General features: G+C 43.3%; 1 protein-coding gene across 4 annotated transcripts in view; it reads right to left on the bottom strand.

Annotated features, from left to right (window-relative positions):
* The window catches only part of CNNM2 (cyclin and CBS domain divalent metal cation transport mediator 2), a 111247-nt gene that overhangs the window by 19834 nt on the left and 67961 nt on the right, over positions 1 to 23452 (bottom strand). For all 4 annotated transcript variants that reach the window (XR_011098245.1, XM_068688354.1, XM_068688352.1 and 1 more), the window contains exon 2: positions 3081 to 3224. Coding sequence is in view for 3 of the 4 variants with exons in the window: in XM_068688354.1 (XP_068544455.1) it covers positions 3081 to 3224 (144 nt within the window). In the remaining variant the exon portion in view is untranslated. The remainder of the gene's footprint in view (positions 1 to 3080; positions 3225 to 23452) is intronic.

The raw sequence follows: 23452 nt of genomic DNA, 5'->3' as shown, positions 1-23452 counted from the left end.
AGTCCACAAGCCTTCTGGCCAACAGCATAAAAACACCTCTTTCTGGAAGGTGGTAACAGCCTGGGTGTGTCGAAAGATTAGATTCCAGCTGCAAAAAGCTCTGCTCTCCTGGCGCAGGACACTGCCAATATCTGCAGGTCCTGCCAGGCAAATCAGGGTTGCATAACCTTCTGTGTTGCTACGGTTTCACTGGATGACAGTGGAAATACTTATGAGGGCAAACAGTTTTTTAGTCCTGTAGCTCTGTGGTTTACACGGGAGAGAGATGCAGGGTTTACTAGCACATATATTTACCATACCTGTTTTGAGAGCTGTTTGGAAATGGGAATGTTAGGGTAAGATGTGGTCTTTCCCTCAGGGAAGTGACTAGCCAAGGCTAATTCATTTGTAGAAAAGCCCTGGGTTTTAGATTGTGTCCTCTCGGCCTCTGAGAAGCTTGGGGAATGCACCCCTACGAGAGCTGGGGCCAGAGGAGCACAGCACACGTTCCTGTAGTGCATCAAACGCTCCAACTTTCCAGTACCAAGAGCAAAACACTCTGACAGCTCTTCTCTGTGACACTGGCTGAGACATTTCCAGAGCCCACCTGTATCACAACTAAAACCCCTTGTCTGCACCCCATCAGCATTCCCACTACGGAGTCACACACCCTGAAGCACTCAGCCCATGCAGATGTTGATAGATCAAATATATTTAACACTGCCTCTTGCTCCCAACATCTCTGCAAGCCATAAGGCAGAGCAGAGCAGAGCAATGTGAAATAATGCCATGTGCCTACTGGGTGCACAGCCCTTGAGAAACTCAGCTGCAGAGCTTCAGCAGCTTTTAACAAAAACTGTAAATTTACAATTGCTTCTGCCCTGACACAGCTGAAATGCATTTTCACAGAAACAGCAGAAAGGCACAGCTCCAACACCAAGGTCAGCCATTTCATCAATCTCCAGTTTCCATCAAAGCACAACAAAACAGGTTTAAAGCTTCAGAACAAAGGCATAACAACACTGCCAAATTTTGTCATAAGGTCTGCTTTTAAGCAAACCTTACTTCTTAGCATAGAGCAAATCCTAAGGCTTTAAGTTCTGAGCAAGCTGGCCTTATAATGAACAGCACCAGAGACCTCAGATACTAGAGGGGGTTACTAGCACTGACACACTGATATCAAGATCAAAAAGAAGCTACCTTAACATATCATGGGCAATAAGCTACCTTCAGCAAGCCAAAAGCATGTTCCAATCACTACACCAATTGGAAGTGGTTACAGCATACCAATCTGCTTGAATCCAAAACCTATCACATTTTCTCCTAGCTTCTCTGCATTTCTGTTCTCTCCCTTACCATTCCAGTTTCCTTTGATCTAAACAGCGGAATGAATTCCAGTGCTTCATACTGGAATCAGAAGGTCATCTTAATGGTACGCAGCAGGAGCCACCCCTCAAAATTTCCTGCATCCTCCAGGAAGCCTAGGAAGTTAAGCTTCCCTCCTAATCTGAACTAGGGATTTTCTATACTAAAACCTTCCCAGGAAGGACAGTTTCCAATGCACCAGCTCTATTTTCTTCATCTAGGAAGTCTTCAGATAGTAAAATTAAATTATCATTTCCTTGCCCTCCAACATGCTTTTAATGGTCAATGCTTTTTTCTTTTCCCAGGGAACAACACAGCATGATCTATACAGTTCCTCTTAACAAACAAGAAAAAGAAACCACGCCACTTTTTAGATTACAAAAGAAAGTCTGAATTCACCCTGTAAAGGCATTATGTTGTAACTGATTAGCCCAGCAGTTAAGTTGTGGCAGTATGAAGAAGATCAATACTAACTGGACTTCTGTGATTTGCATAGTAATTAGACCATTTAGTGCAGTGTAAAACAAAACTGTGATTTACATGAACCTTTGGGCACATAAATTCTGGTAAAATACTGACCAGCTATGGAAAGTAGTTCAGGCAAAACCAATCTATTAGGAAAAGCAGAAGTAGGTCTATCCTACAGAGCAAAGTGCTCATTTGGCTTTTGGCTTGGAAGGAGGATAGAAGACTGCCTGCTTTGGCCTGAAAAAGATGCTGTAGAAACATTCAGATCCCTTTCAGGAGAAAAGAAAAAGAAAGCAAAGGTCAGCTAAACAGTGTGAAAGATATTTAAAATGACCATTCCTATTATTTCTGTCACAATAGAATCTAGAGACATCCTTCTGCTACACTTGAACACAAAGTAAAAAATAGCATCTGCCAGCAAGCGATCGAAGCACAGATAAGACAGATGAAGAATGACAGAAAGGAAGTTCCATGTACACAGGCCAGATTGTGCAGATGGGAGCAGGAGCAAAGACAGTTTAGGTAACTGGTCAAGGACCAGAAAAACTGAAGTGAGGGAAAAAAAAGTCCCAGGTAATGTTCAATCTGTACCATCATTTGCCTTAACTTATGTTAACACTAAGGAAGGAAGGAGCTGTACTGTGCAATAAAAATTAAAAAAAAAAAAAAAAAGAGTCATTTAGGACTTGCTGATTTTTAGCCCTGAAGAGGCTTTTCCATTCTTAGGATCTCTCTGAATGAAGTGACAGAGATTGACTCTAAAGAGTCTCCATTCCTGAGGTATTCATCCATTCCTGAGTCTCCAACCCTGAGGTATGGATATCTGCCTGGTTTCTTTCTAAAATGCAGTGAGTACATAGACTACAGGCCCTTGAGGTGGAGAGAGGCTAGGGGAAAGTGTGGGAGGTTATGAGTGCTGGAACAAAGAGCTTTAAACTAGGCCACTGTGGTGGAGAACAGCTAACCGGAGAGACCAGGATGTTGCACATCTAAGTCTTCTAGATGGAATGATCAAATAAAGAAAGCTGTCCTATTTCTAAATTAATACAGCTTAAAGGGGTGAGGTGCCCATGCTGTGAAAACAAAAATCACTTCGACTATCTGAGGGATTTGCAGGTTATTTGTCCACTGATATTTTAAACCAGCAACTTATGTCTCTACAACATTTTGTATCTCATCAACAGTTATAAGACACAGCTGCTGCTGGATTGAGTCTTCCCTCTCCTCTGGGAAAAAAAAAAAAAAAAAGTATAAATATTTCTACTCACTGTATAGGTCTGTTTCATCCAGAATCTCAGATTTGATGATCTCTTCAATCACATCTTCTAAAGTGACAATTCCCAGGACTTCATAAAAAGGATCCCCTTCTCCTTCATTGTTTACTCTTTGTACTATGGCCAGGTGAGATTTGCCTGCAAGGAGACAGATCAGCAATTTAGACATTTAGAAATTCCTGAAAGACCAGAAATTACAGCAGAATTATATACAACAGGTACAAATAAAAAGACAGAAAGGCTGGTGTCGCACCTCATAAAAAAGCTACAAAATTTAAGAGACACTTAATATCACGACTTGATTTCCCTCTAAGAAATATATTCCTGGATCACATAATTCCAACTAGCACACTAAAGAACAGTCAAAAATATCAGTGTTCTCCTTCTAATTTCTTTCCCCAGTGAAACCATTGCCCTGGCTTTGCATTCATTATACTGTTTTGTTGTTTGTTGATGGCTTTTTCACTTCTTGTGTCCTGCACTGGCAGAGGAAGGTCTGGCTGGAGTCCTCCTTTGCAGGGAGCTCCCATGGATGCTCCTGAAGCCTACAAACAGCAGCAACAATGGCCACATCACAGAAGCCTGTGAACAGGGTTAAGCTGGGGAGAGGAGCTCAAGCCATAAATTCATGTTTTCTTCCTTCCTCCTGCAAAAAAGAATTTATTTAGACATGCTCCAGGCAGAAGGGGACTTGTTTAGGAATGAATGGATTAATGAATGGATTAATTAAAATATCCAAAGCAGCAGTGTCTGATTAACAAAGAGAAAAGCTAAGCTAAGATATACTGGTGGCTCTAAAAATCCTTAAGCTGTGCATCATTCACCATGCATTTCCTAACTCCTAAAGTCCTTTCTGCACGGGAATAAGCAAGTACCCTTTGAATAATCAATCACCCTTTGAATTTGCTTTGACATCGGGGTTGCCAGCATCCCGAGCTGCCACCCAAAGTCGGTCCTTTGTAAAGGTGCCCAAAAAGACACCGAGATCTCTGCATTCAAAGGGTTCCCCAAATGCACACAGCATTTGGAAGCACAAACACAGATCTCAAGGTGCTTTGTGAGCTGTTGAGAGGTAAGCGGCACTGTCTCACGTTCTTCTTTGCTGATCTCAAAACTGATAGTTATCCCCATCTGGGGAAGACAACCAAAATAGTTCAACTTTGCTCAGACCCCTTTATAGGCAATAATGTCTGCATGTTTTAAGCTTCAGATTATTAGACTAACAAGCATTCGAACTATTCCAAGCCAGACTTACTCATGCTTGAAGAATGAAAATATCCTGAACAAATTAGACGAGGGAGGAAAACTTATCAACTACTGATATAAACATTGCATCAGGTCAAGTCAATTCACTTTGGTAAGTTTTTCACATCTGCTTTCCCAGGGACCAAACATAAGCAGTTAAAAACAAATTCTTGGTGAATGCTGTCTGTCGAAAGTTAAATTCTTTTGCTATTCCCAGCTTGTGATCATTTAAAAGGAATTTTCCAAAGCAGGGTCTAATATTAGACTCAAAATGAAGTTTCCATTCCACTTAGGCGATATTCTCACCAAAGTAACTACTGCATAATCTGATTGTCTTGGAGCTACTCGTTTAGATGCAGATGGACATACTTTAAATACCAACTCCACAGCACTGCTGAGTCTTATCTTGAAGAGACCTTATTCTACAGTGAATTAATAGAAAGATGATTTGTGATTTTAAAGGATCAACAATCGTATTGTACTGAAAGGCTTTCGCTGTGCCAGTTTTATTTCTTTGCATTCCTTGTAAGACTTCCAGCTCTTTTTACTGCTCAATGAACAGCATTAAATAAAAGTGACTTCATAAAAGGATGAAAGATTTACGTATTATTATCCTTGCTCTTCCCCTGTAATGTATTACTCCAATTATATCTGTTCAATCTCACAATGTTCAGGAAGTGTGGAACAGAAATGCCAACATGGACAAAACAGATTGTAATTTGTTTCCCAGTGCCTGCTCAGGTATCAGTACATTTGCTTTCAAGCCAAAAGACACAACTCCTTCCAGAATTATATCCATCACAGAGCAGAACAGCTCATTTGCACCCGCTCATTCAGGTGCTGTTCACCATTCTCCACCAGTGAGCACTAAGAGTGCTCAAATCCACTTGAGTGGATAAAATAAAAAAGAAGCCTTCCTCGAACAAAACAACGCTATTAACTCAGTGTTTCAGCTTTGATTGAAATCATCAAATTACAGCCTTTTCTTCCACTTCTGTACTTCCTGGGATAAAGCTGAATGTAGCTGGTAAAATTTTACATTTTGAAAAGAAGTCTTACTAATAGTGGAGTCCTGGAAAAATCCACAAGCAATGGGTCAAATCTACAGCAACAGGACAGGGAAGGAACTGAAATGAAAAAGGATAGGAATGTTTTTTTCTGGTTCTGCCATAATCTGTGATTTTTATGTTTCTGATTTATCACCCAAAGTATGCAACCTGGTCTAGTGGACGGTGTCCCTGCCCAAGGCAGGAGGGTCAGAATTAGAGGATCTTTAAGGTCCCTTCCAACCCAAACCATTCTGTGCTTCTATGACTGAAACTTTTAATAGTTTCAGACGTCAATGAAATCTTTGGTGTGCAGCATTGATCTTCAGCTTGATCCTCACTACTAAAATTACATGGTGCAGGGCTTATCTGTCAAAAATGCGTACCTTATCCAAATGCAGACTGATGCTAACCTTCTTTCCCTCCTGACTACCAAGTTTTCCTCTTCCTGACTTTCAAGAATTCATCACTTTGCAGGGGTCAGATGAATTTCAACCAATCTAACTGGGCTGCCTTTTGTTCTCAATCTCTCTCTGCATTTGCTTCAGTACCCCTGCAGTCACTTGATGAAGCAGGCCAAATCTGAAAACTACATTTCTTGGGTCTCTGTAAGTTAATTTTGATCCAGATATTTGCCAGAAATCATTAGAGAGCGGAATAAGCTGGTGCTGGTGACAGAGGTGGCAGGAAGATGAGTTCCCATACTGGCTGCTCAGTGTCAGGCTGGCTTCAGGCTGCTGTGTGGCTGCCTGCAAAATATCCTGCAAGTATGGGAACAATTGAGGTGGAAAAGGCTAAAGGAAAAGCCAAAGGAGAGCAAAGGCTTCTTTAAAAATCATTTTAAAAGCACAACTCAGCATGTGCCCAACTTTAAAAGTGGTCTGTAAGTAAAATAATTACTCCTCTGAGTATTTTAAATAGAAATTGGCTACAGCTTTATTCGAAGACTTTATTAGGCCACTGGTATTTGTCATACCATTTTATTCGATTGAAAAAGCAAGGTTTCAGCTCTGTTTTCCACTGCTAAGGACTTCTGATACATATCCAAAAAGGAGTTGAGCAAAGCATACACCCAGGTAAGGAAACCTGGACTGTTTGTATTATTAATAGGGCTTTACACACAGAACATATTAAACAGAGAGAGCAAGCGTGCATGGAAAATAAACAATTATTTTCTATACCTCACTGATTTTCTGGCCACTGTCTCTAATCACACTGTATCTGTGACATTAATCTTTCTTTAAGCACTCGTTTTAAGTGTTGATTCAGTGGGAGTCAGCAGGCAGGCAGCTGTGCAGCACTGCCAGCTCTGATGAAAAAGGCAGAACTGACCTGAGTGACGTGTACCAAGCAGCACGAGGAGGCAACTGCAGGAAATGCTCTGACCCAGAACTCCTCTGTGGCCACAGGCAGGCAGCATTTGCTTCAGCCTCAGCTTCCCCCACTTACTGTAGCAGCTGGTAATGTGAGCAACAGCCTATGGAGCTTGTACATGTGCACAGCACCAATTATAAATTGTGACAAATGCTCATCTCTCAGTCATCTCATCATCTCACCTAGCATGAGCTCAAGAGAGTCTATGTGATTGACTGGCCACACAGACCACCATGGGAAGAAATGCTTGAAAAAATGATCCTCTCACAATACCTTGACCATTCCTTGAAAGAGAAATGGAAAAAAAAAAAATAAAAAACAAACAACAACAACAACAACAACAACAAAAAAAAAAAAAAAAAAAAAAAAAAAAAAAAAAAACAAGATTCTGTGATGCTGAGGTACTTATATGTTTAGAGAAAGGACCTTAAGAATATTGTTCATGTTCTGGCAGATGAATAGAGCTGTACCACTTCCCCACGGACACCCAAGCTGAAGAAATGGGCTGACAGGAAACCTCTGAAGTTTAACACATGCAAATGCAAAGTCATGAGCCTGGGACAAAACAAGTGTTGAGTGGCACTGGAAACTGACTGGATGGGTCTGCAGAAAAGGACTCAGTGGTGTTGCAGACAAGCTACAGAAGTCAGAAGTGCACTTTTGTGCCAACCAAAGCCCAATGCATAATGCCTGTGTAAGCACACTTCTGGCTAGCAGGTCAAGGGAAGGGATTATTCCCTTCTATTTGGCATTTGTGAGACCATACCTGGATTACTGGATCCAGTCTGGGATTTTCCAGTACTGGAAAGACACTGGCAAATGGAAGCAATTCCAGTGGATGGACACTGAGGTGGTCAGGGGCTGGGGCACACAGTGCACAAGAAGGGCAAGGAGAGCTGCGCTGGTTTCATCTTGCAAAGAGACGGCTAAAAGGGAGATCTTAGAAGTCTTCACAGACTTCACGGTATGCTATAGAAAGGACAAAACTAGATTATTCTTGGAGCTTGATACCAATGGGACAAGAGATAATGGACATGTTGCCAAAATGCAAACTCTTGTTGTTCCCTACGAGGATGGTCAGAGGCCCAGAGGCACTGTGAGATCTCTGTCTTTAGAGGCATTCAAAACTCAGTGACCTGACCCAACTTCAAAAATGGCCTGCTCTGAACAGGAGATTGTACCCGATGACGTCCAGAAGACCTTTCCTAAATTATCCTGTGATCCTAAGAGACATTGAAGCTAGGCATAATTGAAATCTCAGCTCCATTCATTTCTGACTTTTAATTCCTGTATTTCGGCTTAGGAACCCAAATGATGCATAATTTTCCATGCGTAAGGGTGAGACGTAAAGACAGCGAGTATGCTTTACTGATCTGGAATGATACGATATGGTCTTGTTTGTGATACAAGAAATAACAAAACAATGCTGCTGGCCAGACTATGCTGCAGAAATGTAATACTGCTGCCACAGCTTTAAATTGAAAGAGTGATCTCTCCAACCCATGGTAGGTCTTTATAAAACAGAAGATCCCTGCAAGTCCTGTTGTATTAAAGCTAGAATCAGACTAGTAAATTTGTGTTAAAAGCAGTAATCTGAGTCCATTTGCTGTTGGCGAGTCCTCTGGAACGTTAAGCTGTAACCTGTGTAATACAGCTGCAATTACACGGAGAAAAAAAAATCCCAGGAGGTGTTTAGTTGCCCTTGAATTTGCTAACTAACAATCTGTGCTGCTAAAACACCTCACAGCTTATTCTCATGCGACTGTCTTGCTTTCAACTGATTTCAACAAAGGTAAACAATGTGGTCTGTCGGTGAGATTCACAGGTTCAACAACGCATTATGCAAAACAATCAATTTTAAAACGTGTTGTATAATTTAACCATTAAAAACAACTCCCTCTAGAATAGCACTGGCTTGCAAGCAATTATACCCAAATAACAAGTGTTCTCCTAAATCTCTTTTCTGCAGCACAGTTCAAGGGCATTAAATCTCTTTTCTATTAGCTGAAATTTGCATTCATGCTGTTTGCTTTTGCACTTTGATTATTTTCAATGGGGAAACGGGATTGCTGCTTTCCCCCCGTCCTCTGTTATGTCCCGGTGCATGTTGTCTTTAGGTTCACAATGCAGAATCAGGAGAAAAACAAAACTTCTGCACAAACATGATCTACATTTAAAATGGACTTTTTAGATCCAGCCTTTTTCAGCAACAAAACACATTTTTTTAATATACATTTGGGAAGGGAAGCCAGTAACTAACGTTCATTTAATGTAGCCGCATGAAACTCATCCAGACCCTCCAGGAAACGAGTGAAAGTACTAGCGGTACCACAGGGAATATGGTGATTCTTCGCCTTTAAACTGGAAAGCTTACAGTCTCACACAAACATTAACTAGAAACCGCAGAAGCCTTCACAGGAAAATCAAAAAGTAGCACTTTAAATGGATTCTTTGTGTTAAAAGCCTGAATGCCCGTTTTAGTGGGAGGACAGCAAAAAAAAAAAAAAAAGGAAAAATTAAGGAGAGTTTCAGAATGACTTCCTGACAGTGAATTGTATTTGTAAAGAATACTTTCCCAAGGGAAACGGCAGCAGCTCGGTTACTTGCAACTCTGAAAATGAGACTGGACAATGCTCCTAGAAAGGACTCGGTAATTCGCTGCCCCGTGGCAGATGGAAGAGGAGATGAGCTAACATTTTCCATCTCTAGCAGCCTATCACCCGGTATACGCTCTCTAACTCAAGGGCTGCTGCCTACCCTGCCATTTGTTTTGGTCAGCCCTCGGTGAGAAGTGCACTGCCCAACTTGATTTACTTGGCAGCTTTTACAGGAAAAGCACAGCTCTAGAAAGTTGTTACCTGTTGCAGCTTTAAATGCAACTCAAATGCACCAGGCAATAAACTTGGATTAGAAGCAGAGAAGTCACCTACTAAACACAGGTCCATGAGTAAAAGAAATCAGCAGGCAACCAGAAATAACTTGAGAGCAAGAAGAAAGGTCATTTAAACTCAGAGCTCTGCTATCGAAGTGGAAATCTTAGGGAAGAATCTAGAGAAGTGAGGACATTTAGGGGAAACTATTACCAGGTGCAGGCAGGCAGCAAGACTGAAACTAAAGAGTGAAGAGGAATAGGTTCAAGCCCCCTGAACATGAGCACTGATCCCCTGGTGTGCCAGTGCTTCCCAGTCATGCAGTCCTTATCCAGCAGGGAATTTAGGCTGAATATGGCTGGGATTGGCAGTAACACCTGATTTCAGTATGGTAAATGGACAAATACAAGTTGCTTCCTAACACTGGAGGCTAATGTCCTACAGAAGTATCTATTAGACGTTAAGTGGGAGAGGAAGAGATTGAAAACATCAGGGTTGAGAGAGGAAATTCTCTCAAAACAAAGCCTTTTTGACATCCTTCTGAGGTTCTTACCAGAGGCGGTGGTATCGGGACACAGGTGGGCTGAGAAGAGAACCAGGCTGGAAGTTTAAAAAACAAGTCAAGGGAGTGCAGCAAACAACGTTGAGAAAAGAGGCGGCAACACTGAGAAGGGAAAATATTGAGTCTGAAGACAGACCTATCTATCTCTATTTTGGCTAACACAGAAGAAAAAAATATGCAGATAAAACGTAAGGAAAGCAAATAGAACACTTGAGTCATCCTTGGTCATGGTTCAAGTCTTCCACAATAGATTCAGAAGATGCTGAAGTGTGACACACTGATGTGATTGCCCCTGTGCTTCCACTTCCCAAGGCAAGTAATGACCTTTTGGAAAGAAGCATAAGAAATGCATCTCTTTACTGACTGGCATCTTCACAGCATGGCGAACAAGGATTTTTCTTACTGTTCAAGGACCCATGGAAAAGATCCGTGCTAATTTTATTACTTCCCTGCTCGTTCAAGATTGTCCCCACCAATTTCAGCATTCCTTCAGGGCTGAAGAGCAGGCACCAGCCAGCAAAAATGCAGCCAGCAGAGGGAGCGCAAAACCTTGGGTTTGCTCCATGCAGAGCTGCGGGTCCTCCTGAGAACTGAGTCCAGCAGAGAGCAGGTGGAGAGGAGAGGTCCTGGACTCCAACAGCGGTGGGGCCAGGGTGCTGGTGTGCTGCTGGGTCTGGGCAGATCTTCTCTGGGAGATGGATACTTCAGGCTGGGACTCCACAGCAACGACTGGTATGTGCTATGGCCTGTTCAGTGTCTCCTTCTGGAGCTTTGTGTTGTGGCTACGAGCCCACTCTGCCTTCCCACCACTCCCTACTTGAGGGGGGACAACGTGTTGAGCCCCTAGGATCATCCTTGAGGAGGATTCAGGAGAGAAATTGTCACCTTGTTAGTGTCCTCCATCACTCCAACCTGTCCAACAGGCTGCTTCCGCTACCCAACCTTTAATCCATGGAAGAAAAACAAGAATGTCAAGAGATGTTTTATGTGCAACAAAAATAGAAGTTGGCCCAGAGCGGCGATGAACTCGAATGTTCAGGTAACCAAAACATGACACCAACAGAAACAATAGCCTGCTCTGTATCATCCCAGCCAAAAATCCTAGTACAAAAATCCTCCCTATAATCCTGCCTCCCTCGATTCCTAGAACAAACAGAGCTTAATTTGGGATTTTGGCATCTACACCATGGGATTTTAAATCCTGCAAAGGTAAAGTACTAGAAGGCACAACAGAAACATGCTTGGACATTAGGAGGAGGTTAGCTGAGGCCAGCGTGCTTACATAAGGACCCAAACAGTGCTGAGAGCAAAGCGTACGAGCTGAAAAGGAAGAGCAGCATCTTGGGACTGTGGGTCATCATAGGAACCGGAGGCTGGATATATTTATATATATTTATTACCATCATCAGCTTCTGTGGTTTACTTTTAGCTCACTATTTAGGACATAAATTAAAACAGGTTCTTGGGTTCCCAACAACTTAATCATTAATATTCCATTTTAATGACCTGTTTTACTTCAGGCCATTTATACCACATGCAGTTTGCAATTCCAGCAGCTTGAAACCCCAACCGGTCGATGGCACTGTCAGATTTTTCAAGCTCAGTGCACGGCTTTCTAATTTACATTGAGGCATCAGCCAGGGGAAGCTTAACGATAAGCCCCCCCGTTAACTTCCTGAATCGGTGACAGCATCTCCTGCCCAGTGGGATTCACACAACCTCAGAACCACGTCCGTGCCTGTGCTTTCAGGGGGAGCGAAGCTGCGGCATAAACGTGCCTGTAAACACAACCAGCATCAGTGACCTTGACTTCGCACGGGTGCAGAACCAGGGCCACGTGAGCTGCTGCTCTCTGACGCTGCACATTTATTTCTCTGAAATGTAATGCAGGATGCCCCGAGTCCATATACTGTGCTGTGGCAACTGCCATTAAAGAAAGACTTCAAATTGCTTCAGCAGAAAATGAGGGGTACGCCAGCAACCCAAAGACACAAGCTCCCACAAGCTTTCTGTTTGGGTCAGATCCAGGCTCAGATACCACGAGATGAAACGATGCAAGAAAGGCTGGGCAGAACAAGGTCTCACACTGTGAGATGGGTGGAATGTCTTCTGGCTGAAAAGTGGCTGTTGGGGCTTTTTAAAGACTTTACAAGACAGGCTCGGAGTCTCAGAGAACCTCAACTGAGAGAACATTTCCAACCCCAACCTCCTGAACTCACCAACAGCATCTTTATTTGGCTGCAGTGCAATTTTAACTAACAGCATGGAGCAGAGCACTGCTGCCTCCTGGATCCACACCTCTTTATTGGCAGCTTGTATAGATCCACAGTTACGGACACTGGGAAAAGAAATCACTGAAAGCACCCAAAGACATGCTGAAGCTGCCTGACACCACAGCAAACAGACAGAATAAGAGCACCTCTTCATTTCAGAGCTGGGCATTGACAAAGGGAGGGGAAACAGATTTTCAATTTTCCTAAGAATTAAATAGATTTTATCTTGCTGATGTGTTATTTCAAAAGTCTATCATGCAAAGTGGCCAAATGAAGTAGGATGTGTAGATCAACTGCTGACTCACTCTCTCCAGGAAAAGGAAAGATTCCAGCAAACCACCTTGTTTGAAAGAGTGACAACACTGATGGTACGTTTGAACGCATTATTAATATTTTTGAAGAACAGATGTAGAATAACTGGCTTTGTTCCTAGGTGGAGGATTTTCAAATGAACTAGTAATACACCATCTTTCCATCCAGATATGGCAATGGTATTTGTTTCAAAAATGGTATTACTGGGTCAGATTTTAGATACAGGGAAAGACAGACCTCAAAGATCAGTCTGTGGCAAGTACACTGAATACTTCTAATTACTGAATTTATAAAGCAATTTTTTAAAATTTGCATTTGTGAACAATGAAGTAATTAGTATTTTTGTAGGCCAGCCTGCACATCTCTTTGGTAAGTTGAGTTTTCCCAGAGCTCTTAAGTAGGAAGAAAACCTCACAGATAAGACAGCAAAGCCTTGCACCTTGAGCAACAGCCACTGGAGAGAACTGGAGATAAGGTGAAGAGGTAGCCTGTCCCTTGGGCAACAAGACGCTGGAGATAAATGAAGAGGAGAAGAAGAGTCCAGAGCAGCAGGTGGTGAACTTGTGAACCTGCCACAGCTTGTTTTGCTGTGATGAAGAGCTCCTTTATTCCAGAAAATTAAGGTTCAACAGGATGTATCTAAATAGTGAAGAAAATCAATTTGGAACAACGACTACGATCTATAATTAGCAACCAACAGTAGCTGTCTTTTGTACATTTACTTTACAACTCTTTTAAGCAACTCGTTGATATGTTCCAGGTGAATTTGTGTCCAAATTCTACTGAAATATTTTGCTACAATATTTATCACAGTTTTCCTAGCCTAATGACAGACAGTAAGCATGACATTTGAGAAAGCAAGAAGATGATAAAAAGAATTAGTGGAAAGGCTGCTCATTGTTTTATTTTGAAATTCAGGCCAAAACGACTTCAAAGATGGCACATAAATCAGGGTAGCTCAGCCACTTTCCAAATGCTGGGTGTGGATGACAGGGGATGACATGCAGTTCACACCTCCATTACAGCATCATTCAAGTTCTTCTTGGCTAATATTTACCATAAAGAGGAGAGATATGATGACCTATTTTGTTTTCTGTGTCAGGATGATGTTTTAGTGACGTAACAGGAATACTGCCAGGATGGTATTTCTTTCATGATCTGCCTGATGAGCCTAGAGAAGTGGCAGTGCAACTCATCCCATGTTTTCTTTGGTATTCTGCAGAGGTCTGTATCATTATTTTATTCTCATCCAAAATGAATCTGAACATACTTGGTCCCAAACAACCTAATCATTTGGCTTTAATATCTCTCATTTCTAGGACTTCATTTATTTTGACAATTTTACTCCAGAACAAGCTACAGCTAAGTCCATGATCCTAGGGTCTCAGCTGGGAAACATTGACCTGATGCACCCAGCTCCTTTTACAAATCTCTGATGAGAGCTACAGTAAAGCACAACTCCACGAGCTGGGGAAACAACCTCAATTACCACGGTTGAAGCCAGTTCTCTTGCTTTCTTGGGCAGAGGGGGGATTGAAACTCAAGCAGCCCATTCAGCTTTGCCCACACATCTGTGCCCATGCTACGAGCACCCAGGAGCGTACGATACCAGTATCCCCACATCCCTAAAATGTTGGGCCATGGAAAGGGCCTCAGAGCAACGGTGTCCCGTTGTCGTGACTTCTGCCTTGGATTTGTTTGTTTTCAGCTAGGATTAGGCTGAATTCTTCTACATCCCAATAAACACTGAAGTAAAGCAGCTCTAACTTCTGCTAGAGGAGATATGGGCAATTAGGTCACGCAACGTACATACGCACACTTCACTGCTATTTTCCATGACCGCTTGTAAATCCAAACATTCTGGGTATGCCCATACAAAAACATCAACATAAACCCCAACCAGAAAACCAGTCTACTATACTCCAAGGACTTGCCCTGAAATCTACAGTATAAACAACAGTATTTATCTAGCATATTAACAATAGCAGAACGGATGTGTGTTGCTCTATGTGCCTCACAGAAGACGAGCCAAGTACTGGGGCATGAGAGATGGAAAAGATGAAATTCAGAGCCTTTTTTTTTTGTTTTTAATTTTGAAACACATGGGTCTAACTTTTCAGATCCACACTGCAATACTCTTGCCTGTCCTCCTGCATCCCCTCCTTGGGCCTGCAGTATCCTGGCTCCTTCCTTCATCCTCTGCCTCGCCAGGCAGCTACAGGAGGGGTGACGCAGTCTTCATCATGGGCTGAGCTCTCCTCATCCTACCTCAAAGGGAGCAACGGGAGAAGTTTCCTCTCCTACCCCTACACCACATTTTTACGAAACTTATGGAAACACAGCATTTCCAACTTTTCAAAATCCATGCCTTCCAGAGTTACGGAAGGCTGGGACAGGTAAGGAGAAAAAATAAAGAACAAAATGACTGACACAGTGCAGTCACAAGGTTTGTTTCACGACATCTTAAAAATGAACCAAAACAAAAACGAACTTCAAAATATCGATATAATTTCCACCTACAGGAAAGAGATCACCATCCCTTCATGACCCATGGCGCTGCGGGTGCTGCCGAGGTTCCTCACAGGCCTCGTTGGAGTCCATGCGTGCCCGGCACGCTGCTGTCCCTACAAGGGTTAGGCAAACAGGCCAGCAGAGCCCGGCGCAAAGGAAATGCATCTGGAGTTCAGGGCACGGCTATCGCTTGGCTATTTCTGTAGCGCCAGCATCTAAAAAAAGACCCCGTTCACACAAGTAGCTATTTTACCTTACTGTCCCACAAGAACTAAATGCATTTTTTCCGATGACACTTTCCCACCATAAAATACACGGCAAAATGTGACAAATATTTTGAAATATTCCTATGAAAGCATGTTGCTTATATATAGAAACATGAGTATATATGGAAACATACAAAATGATGTGGTTATATATAGATGTCTCCTCACTGTATAACTAATATTAGTTCGTGGAATTGGAAGTCACACGCGACAAAAAAATGAATTAGAGTTCCAGTGAGCTTTGCCATAAAGCAGACAAAGCAGCAAAACCCACTTAGATTTATGATAATCTTAGTACAAATTGCTGAATGGTGAATTCCCTTGAGAACTTCTCTGACACAAGAAATACTCAAAAAATAAACAAAGCAGGAGACGAGTCCAAGAGGCTCGCTGAAGAGACATTTATTCCACATCTTTTTTGCTCCTCCACTACAGCAAAATCTCTGAGAGGAACCACAAGTCAGAGGCCCAGAGGTCTTCTTGGGCCCTAAAGCTTGTTTTGTGGTTAACAAAAGACCATCAGCTTCATAAGGTCCTTAGCAATTAAAACTGTTTTGGTGGAAACGTTTCAAGTATCTACTACCACTACTACCCTTGTGAGAGTATTCCACACTATAATGCCTCTTTTAATATAAAGAAATACACTTTGGTAGTCACACGAAGGTCCTAAAAGTTCTTCATAAGACTTATTTCCATGAGTCTGAAGGGTTTTAATTTTACTTCCTGATTTCTCCTCCACGGTTTGGTGTCCCAAACACCATGTTTTTGCATTAGACCAGAATATTAAGGTTAAATTGATTTATCTGTTTCAGTGTTTAAGCTGAGGGAAATAAAACAAGTGAAAATACATGACAGAATTTTGTTTCAAAGGACAAAATTTAAATATGTTTTCCATGCCCTCAGAGAATCAGTAAAATGGATAAGGAATACACTCCTTCCCCTACTTTTATTAAGCAAACAACTCTCCAATCCCATATCATCTCTTCTGTTCAAGCACTATTCTAAACCATGAGTCTCAATTCACAGTATCTATACTATAGTCCTTAAAACTGTCACAGAAGCCTATTTTAACATCTAGCCAAACAGCTCTGCTTGACTGCTTTCATCAATGAGTACAGAATCTTGATTTTGGTAAAATTTATTTTTCAGCAACAAAGGTCTGGTACCTTTGTAGCAGTTTCACAGTAAATGCCAACAAAAATAATCCTTGGATGATCTGGACAATAAATAACTTTTTTTTTTTTAAAAAACAATAAATCTACTGGAATAACAGCATTCCCAGCCCTGTGTCCCAGTGACACAACTTTGAGAAGCATAATGGAATCTACCAAAGAAAGCAACCAAAAATAACGTCCAGAAAGTGGTCTGAGTGAGGAAAAACACAGTGGCACTGTTCATAGAGCTTTAGTGGAGATCCTCACGTGATAGGGGTGTGTAGAAAAAGCGGCAGATAGTTCAAGAAATTAAGATGTACTATTATTCTCAGGAACGAAAATTTGCCTCCTCTCAATCTTCAAAGGCTGGATACATCTCACCTGCTTGCCTCCATGGCAACTGGATTCTCTTCTTATCAAAAAGCTCCTGATATTATGCTCTTGTCTTCTCTCCCTCACTGAACTGTGCTACTCTGGCTGCATCAAATATCCAGAAATTCAAACAGGACCAAGGATGAATAAATTCAATTGTACAACTGAAACAGTGAAATCTCAAAGACTTCTTATAAAAGCTTTACCCACTTCACAACCTTCTTGCTGGCTGAAAATTAACAACTCTTGAATAGGTTCAGTTGCATAATACAAGAGAAGTTTGCCACAATGTGATCTAGAACAGGACTAGATCTTGTTCTAGATCCTAGGACAAGGAACTCCAAACCCACCCAGCCTCAAAGAAACACCCAGTTCTTTCATGACAACAAGTGATCAGGAGCTCAGATCTATTATTCATGTAGATGATGACATGTCTGGCAGAACAACAGCTCTTGGCAGAACAGCAAAATATTTATTCAGTGTAATAACTCAAAGGAAATGATTTGCCAAATTGACTGCAACAATAGGCTTCAACCTTTTTCAATTTGTGGACTGCTAAAAATGCTCAGTGGGAATGCAGAGCTCTGCACAGACAAGCAGTCTACTGACAACAGACTTATTGTTTTTAGGATACCTTTTACTGAGATGTCAGAAATAGTCCTTGGACACAAGCTAAAAAAACGTCCAGACCATGCTATTTTCTGGAAGTGTTTCATCCAAATATTAAGCAATCTTCCTTACCGTATAAAATACCAAGACTTAAAAGCCTGAAATCAAACTGTTACAGCTCTCTGCAAAATGAAGATCTTCTTACCAGTGACATCAGCGAGAGCAATCTGTTTACTTGCCACATATGGAGACCAACCACCACATAGAGTGGTTAAATGGCAGAACTCAGCAGCACCACTAAGTCTTCTCTCAATCCCGGTGTGTCGCTGGGAGCACCTTTCCCACACAAACATCAGGGAGGCTGGAAGCCCCTAAATGCTGTTCTGAAAAAACACTGTGCATTAAAACAGGCTCCTGCAGAAACTGTTGTTTTGCCTACAGATTGATGGTCCAGTTAACGTGACAAGACAGCTGGTGAGAGCTCCATTCCCAGAGAGGCTCAGCGCATGTGCACCCAGCTACCCTACCATCAGCATAGCTGCTGATTCAAAGATCAAAAGTATTTGGGGTTGCTTTTGTTGCCACAGTCACATATTCCCTTGGCACAGGAGACCTCAAGCCTGGGACCACTCGTGACGGGTGTATTATGGAGCAGAGTGCCCAAGGGTTCCTCTGGGCAGAAAGCAAGAGTGGATGCAACCCTGGGATGGACCCCGAATGCCGAATCCCACACCGTTGTATTGCTAAGGAAGAGCTGAAGCTGCAATCAGTGGTTGGCGACAGTGGTTTTTTTAAAGGCAGCATTTAGAGACTTATCAACAGAAGCAAAATACAGGGAGGGGAGAAGAGAAGGAACGGGAGGAACTCTGGGAACTGCAAATGGGATTCATGTTATTTCCACTGTGGTAGCAGTTGAATCAGTGCTCAAACCACCAGCCTGCCCCAGCACATCAGACTACCCAGCAATTTGCCTGGTCCTTTAAGGTAATCCACAGTAAGAGCCACAGCAATGTGGGGCTGAGAGAGGCCTGTGAACCCCAGCCTCGCTAGGGGCAAGAGAGAGAGCACAGGTCCACGAGGGGAGCAGGAGGTGGGAGTGATGGCAGGATCTGGCCTGAAGCAGTAGGACTGCCTCAGGCACTGAAATGTCTCATCAGATTCGCTGTTTCAGTAAATAAAAACATCAGCAAGCTGGCCTGGTCTTCGGGCCCTTATGAAATGGCTGTCACAGCTGAGGTGAGCTGAGGGGAACGCTCTGCAGATAAAGCTAGGGGAGATTTCAAGTGCGAAAGGAGCAGCGTGACACAGCTCATGGCAGAAAGTGAGGCTGAGGTTGACATTGCTCTAGATGTGCAGGAATGGGGCATTTAAAAGCACACAAGAACAAAAAGGCAGCTCCTGCCCGCCCTGCCTCTCTCTGCATTGGTGAGAGCACAGTTTCTGCCCTCAGTATGGTGCCTTAACTTCCTTGCTGAATTTCAAAGCAGCATCACCCTCTGCCCTCACACCTCTTGCTTTAACGCCACGCTACGAAACACCCTTTCTAAAACCAAACCTGAGAACAGCTCCTCGTCCCCTTGGAAGCAGACAGGTTTTCCAACCACAAGGGCTACTGAAACTTAATGAGCAGAGGGGGACTGAGAGAAGATGGTGGTGTTTCTGGAGCTAGGTTGAAAATGGCAGAGGGAAGCACAAACAGTGGGAAAATAACTTAAGAAAGAGATTTCACTGATCTGACAGGAGAAAAAGGCATTTTAGAGCAGTCTACTGTTCTCAGAGGACATAGGCAATATCTTGAAACGTTTAAGGGCTGGTGACTGAATGAAAATGCTCAGACCTAAGGGAGAAAGAAGAGCAGAAAAACACAAGTACAAGTGAAATGATCAGAAGTGCTGACAGCAGTGTACGAGTTATACCAGAGGAGGAGCACAGCAAGTACCAAGGAGGAAGGCAAGAGCACGCTAAGACAAGAAGGTACAGCTGCTGAGAGGGGCGACTTCTGCTACCCCTCTGCTTGCCTCAAGAAGCAGACGAATTACTCCAGAAACAAGAGGGGGTTGTGTACAGAAATGTCATACAAGTGAGTTGCCCAGTGGGTTACACCAAGCAGTTCGTGAGAAAGTCTCCCGAACCCTGTGAACAATGAAAGCAGCCCTTTTTCCATCCATCTCTCCCAGAGTATTTAAAGATTTGAATTTTCCCATATCATTTTTGGTTCGTCTCTTCTCTATAAATAGAGGAGCAGCAGTGCATCCATCTCTTCTTCATCTTTTTTGGTGGTCTAGCGTTGCACACAGGCTGGAATGTTTTTCTAGTAAACGATAAGCGATGGGAAACAAGTTGAAGACAAAGGATGAGAGACCTTGAGCTCGGACAAATAGGAGAGACGGGAGCCTTCTTGTCTTTCCCAAGAGGCAGGTATCTTTTCTCTGGACCAAAGGGTTTTGTTTTGGAAACAAACGCATCTATTTCTGTCACTTCCTTTAGACATGCAGTCTTCATGGGGCTGATAGCAAGACTGACTACAGTGTCTGAGAATGACAGTTTGGCCCCCAAAAGAAAGCATTTCTAACCTAAATATGAAACCCGAAGGAAACACACCCCTGCTGCTAAGCGCACGTCTCAGTGGACTAACGCTGTGATCTATGCTCTGCTCCCAGAGCCTTTACTTTAGGCCAAAGTCTAATAATCGAGTTAGCACTTTGTGAGGAGAGCTAAAGCCCCTGGGGTTTGTGCTGAGCGGCCGGCCGGTGGAGAGGCTGAACTGGACATCAGCAGGTGGCCTGGCTGCCATGGGAAAAAACAAGAGTGCTTTGGGCAGTCGGGGAGCTGAGCGAGGAGCTGCAGGAACGCCTGCGCTCTCCCCCGACCCATGGGAGGTCAGCCACATCACTCGAGAAAAACAAAAACATGAGCAGAAGAGAAAGGGTGAGCTATGGCAGAGGGAGAAAATGCCAAGACCAGGCAGCATGGGCTTAGAAACCGCTTCACAAGTCAACGAGGGTTGAATGCAGCTCAGGTACCTCAAGCTGTGGCCCTGATGTACCACTGCAGCCGTGAACAGGACTAGCAACGGGACTGCACCAACACGGCGACATCTCCATTAATTGGGGACGAAGTCGGGTGAGCGGCAGGGAGGGGAAACTAATGAGTTCCAGAAGATCACGGTCCTCCATCTCTGCTTAAAAATAGGAACTGCGGTCAGGGGTTTTAGACAGAGAGAGTCAAACCTCAGCATTTGGATCCAGATTTTGAAACCACGAAAGGTCAGAGTTAATTGAGTGTTGGTCATTCAGAGGTCCTGGGACAACTTAAAAATCAACAGAGTGCTGTAAAGTCTTATTCAAGTCAGGCTCCTCTCTCGCATCCAAAAGAAGCAACGATATCCTTGAAAACAACAGCCCAGACCAGCTTTGTTCATGGCTTACCTACTCGATACTTCCCGTAGGGGACGGGAACAAAATGCCAACTAGCAGCAGGGTCACGCAGAGCCTGGGTGCAAGGGCCTCAAGAGAAACAGCTTTCAAAATAGGCCGCAGTGGGCAGGTTCTTGCAGAGCTGGCAGGGCCGCTGACTCTGGGATAGCCTAATCCACTAACAGGTAAATCCCCTCCACGAAACATTCCTTCCTGTCTGAAAAGACTTATTTGGCAACCAAAGCCCCCTGCTTTAGAGCGAGAGCTGGAGAGGAATGTGACCTGTGGCTCCCGATGGGAGAACGCCCCAGCACATGGAGTACCGAGACCGAAAGCCGCCCAAGCCTGAGCACGTGGACCTTTCCATTCAACTGTCCCGACTCCACATATGAGATCATGGCTTGGCAGGCAGGACGTCAGGCGCTGAAATTTGGGGCCTGAAGAGCTGTTTAGATGCATGAGGGACTATCTCTCCAGACAGCTGGATCCCCAGAGAGGAAGAACTCTGTCTGGTGGTTTTGGCAAACGTCATGCCAAGCGTAACGGTTCAGCCTGCTAACTCTGGTGAGGACAAAGCAGAAGGGAACTCAATGGCCTAAAACAAAAGGCAAGTGAGGGAATTCTGCTTTGGACCCTACTTCAGCATGCCCCTAGACACTGCTCATGCATGGAGCAAATGCCCATGCTGGGTCTTCAGGGAAAGAGAAGGCATCACAGCTGTGTTACTAGGAGCTGGCCTACCCTGAGATCTGAAGCCTCCTAGCTCATCAATCCCTTCTGTTCAGATTTTGCTCTACAAGCTGCAAGTCCTAGCTACCACCACTAGGATGGCAAATCAAACAGCTCGAATTGCACTAATTGAAATTGCTGAGCAAGAGGAACAGATCCTCTCTCTTCTTTCATGTCAGAGCAGCCAAAGTCTGGCACATATACTAAAAAAAAAACGTAAACTAGAAAATGCTAGAAAATCCCACAAGGGCAAGTCTTTTTTTGCCACAGTTTACCCCAGATAATGCACAGAGAAGCCTCATTTTACGTTTTTAACATTTCTTTCATTTCTCCTAACCGGGGAAGGTTTTGAATGCAAGCATAAGACACACTGCACTTTAGCCACACTGCTGTTCTTGTACAGAGATGCTTTACTCCCTGCCCAGATAAAGATTCACAGTGGTAAAGTGACCGTAGACTGGTGTGGCATGAGCTCTGCGTGGTCATTCATTCATCACCCCCACTCATACCAGAATGGCATCGACTCAAAAGGCAGCTGTGTACACATCCATCTCGCCAGAAGTGCTGGCCAGTCACCGTGGTTTTATTTACGTGGAGTGATGGAACAGCCTCTTACCAATGCAAATGCACAGCAAAAGTAGTCACTGGACCTGCTGCAGCTTCTCAAGTGTGCAGAGATAAGCTTCGTTATCAGTCAGTGTAAGAGCCAACTGTTTTCCTGAAAGAATCGTCAGTCACACAATTCCACATCTCATTTCTTAGTAGGTGGCAACGTGTTTCTCCCCACCCCAACAAACGACATTTCTCAAGTGCTGAAAAAGCCAAAGCATAGGAAGTTTTAGGTTCTGCATCATCTAGGAAAAAAGATCACTGCTTTGACCCACCATTAAAATAGGTATGGAAATGTTGGGGGAGGGAGAAGACATGACAAAAAAGGAATTTGATTTATGATTTATAAATCATAAAAATACGAGAAGGACCCATGGGTAGGAATACACACAAATACTTACAAACCAGCCATATTTCAAATTGATGACTTCTCTTTACACATACCAGAATTAGATGCTATTTTTGCATCACTGTTCCTCCAAAGAAGGACATGTGGTAAGCATGCAGTTAACCATTACCAATAATTTCCTGTATTATTTTAGTATCTGGGAGCACCAGACATGTAGCAGTACCCCAAGCTACCAGATGCTTGGGCACTACTCCAAAGAGTTTCTAATCTAACACTGGAGAGACATGATGCATTCAGATGCATAAAGAATTACCAAGGGACAACACTCAGCAAGGCAGGTGGGGGCTCAGCACAACTTCTGCAGTCCTGTGGCAAAGGCGAGATTTCAGAAAGAAGACGAAGGAAAGCAATGAAACACACTCATATACTGAAGGAACGATTAAAAGAGGGCAAAATGTCAAGAAGGTGAATGTTTCTGAAACATAAATGATGATGAAAACCGTCTCTGGGAAGCAATCCATTTTTCTTTTGCCCACAAAGTCCTTTCCTCACAATCTGAAGGGTGAAGAAGACACTACTCTCAACTGCTTGCAACTGCTGTGGTCACTTGCTGAACGAAAATGTGGTGCTCACCCATCCCTGCAGAAGGCACAGCATGCAGTAAAATGC

The sequence above is a fragment of the Anas acuta genome, chromosome 7 (assembly GCF_963932015.1).
Source record: "Anas acuta chromosome 7, bAnaAcu1.1, whole genome shotgun sequence".
Lineage (NCBI taxonomy): Eukaryota > Metazoa > Chordata > Aves > Anseriformes > Anatidae > Anas > Anas acuta.
The sequence above is the reverse complement of the archived record's forward strand: the minus strand, read 5'-3'. Positions and strand labels throughout refer to the sequence as shown.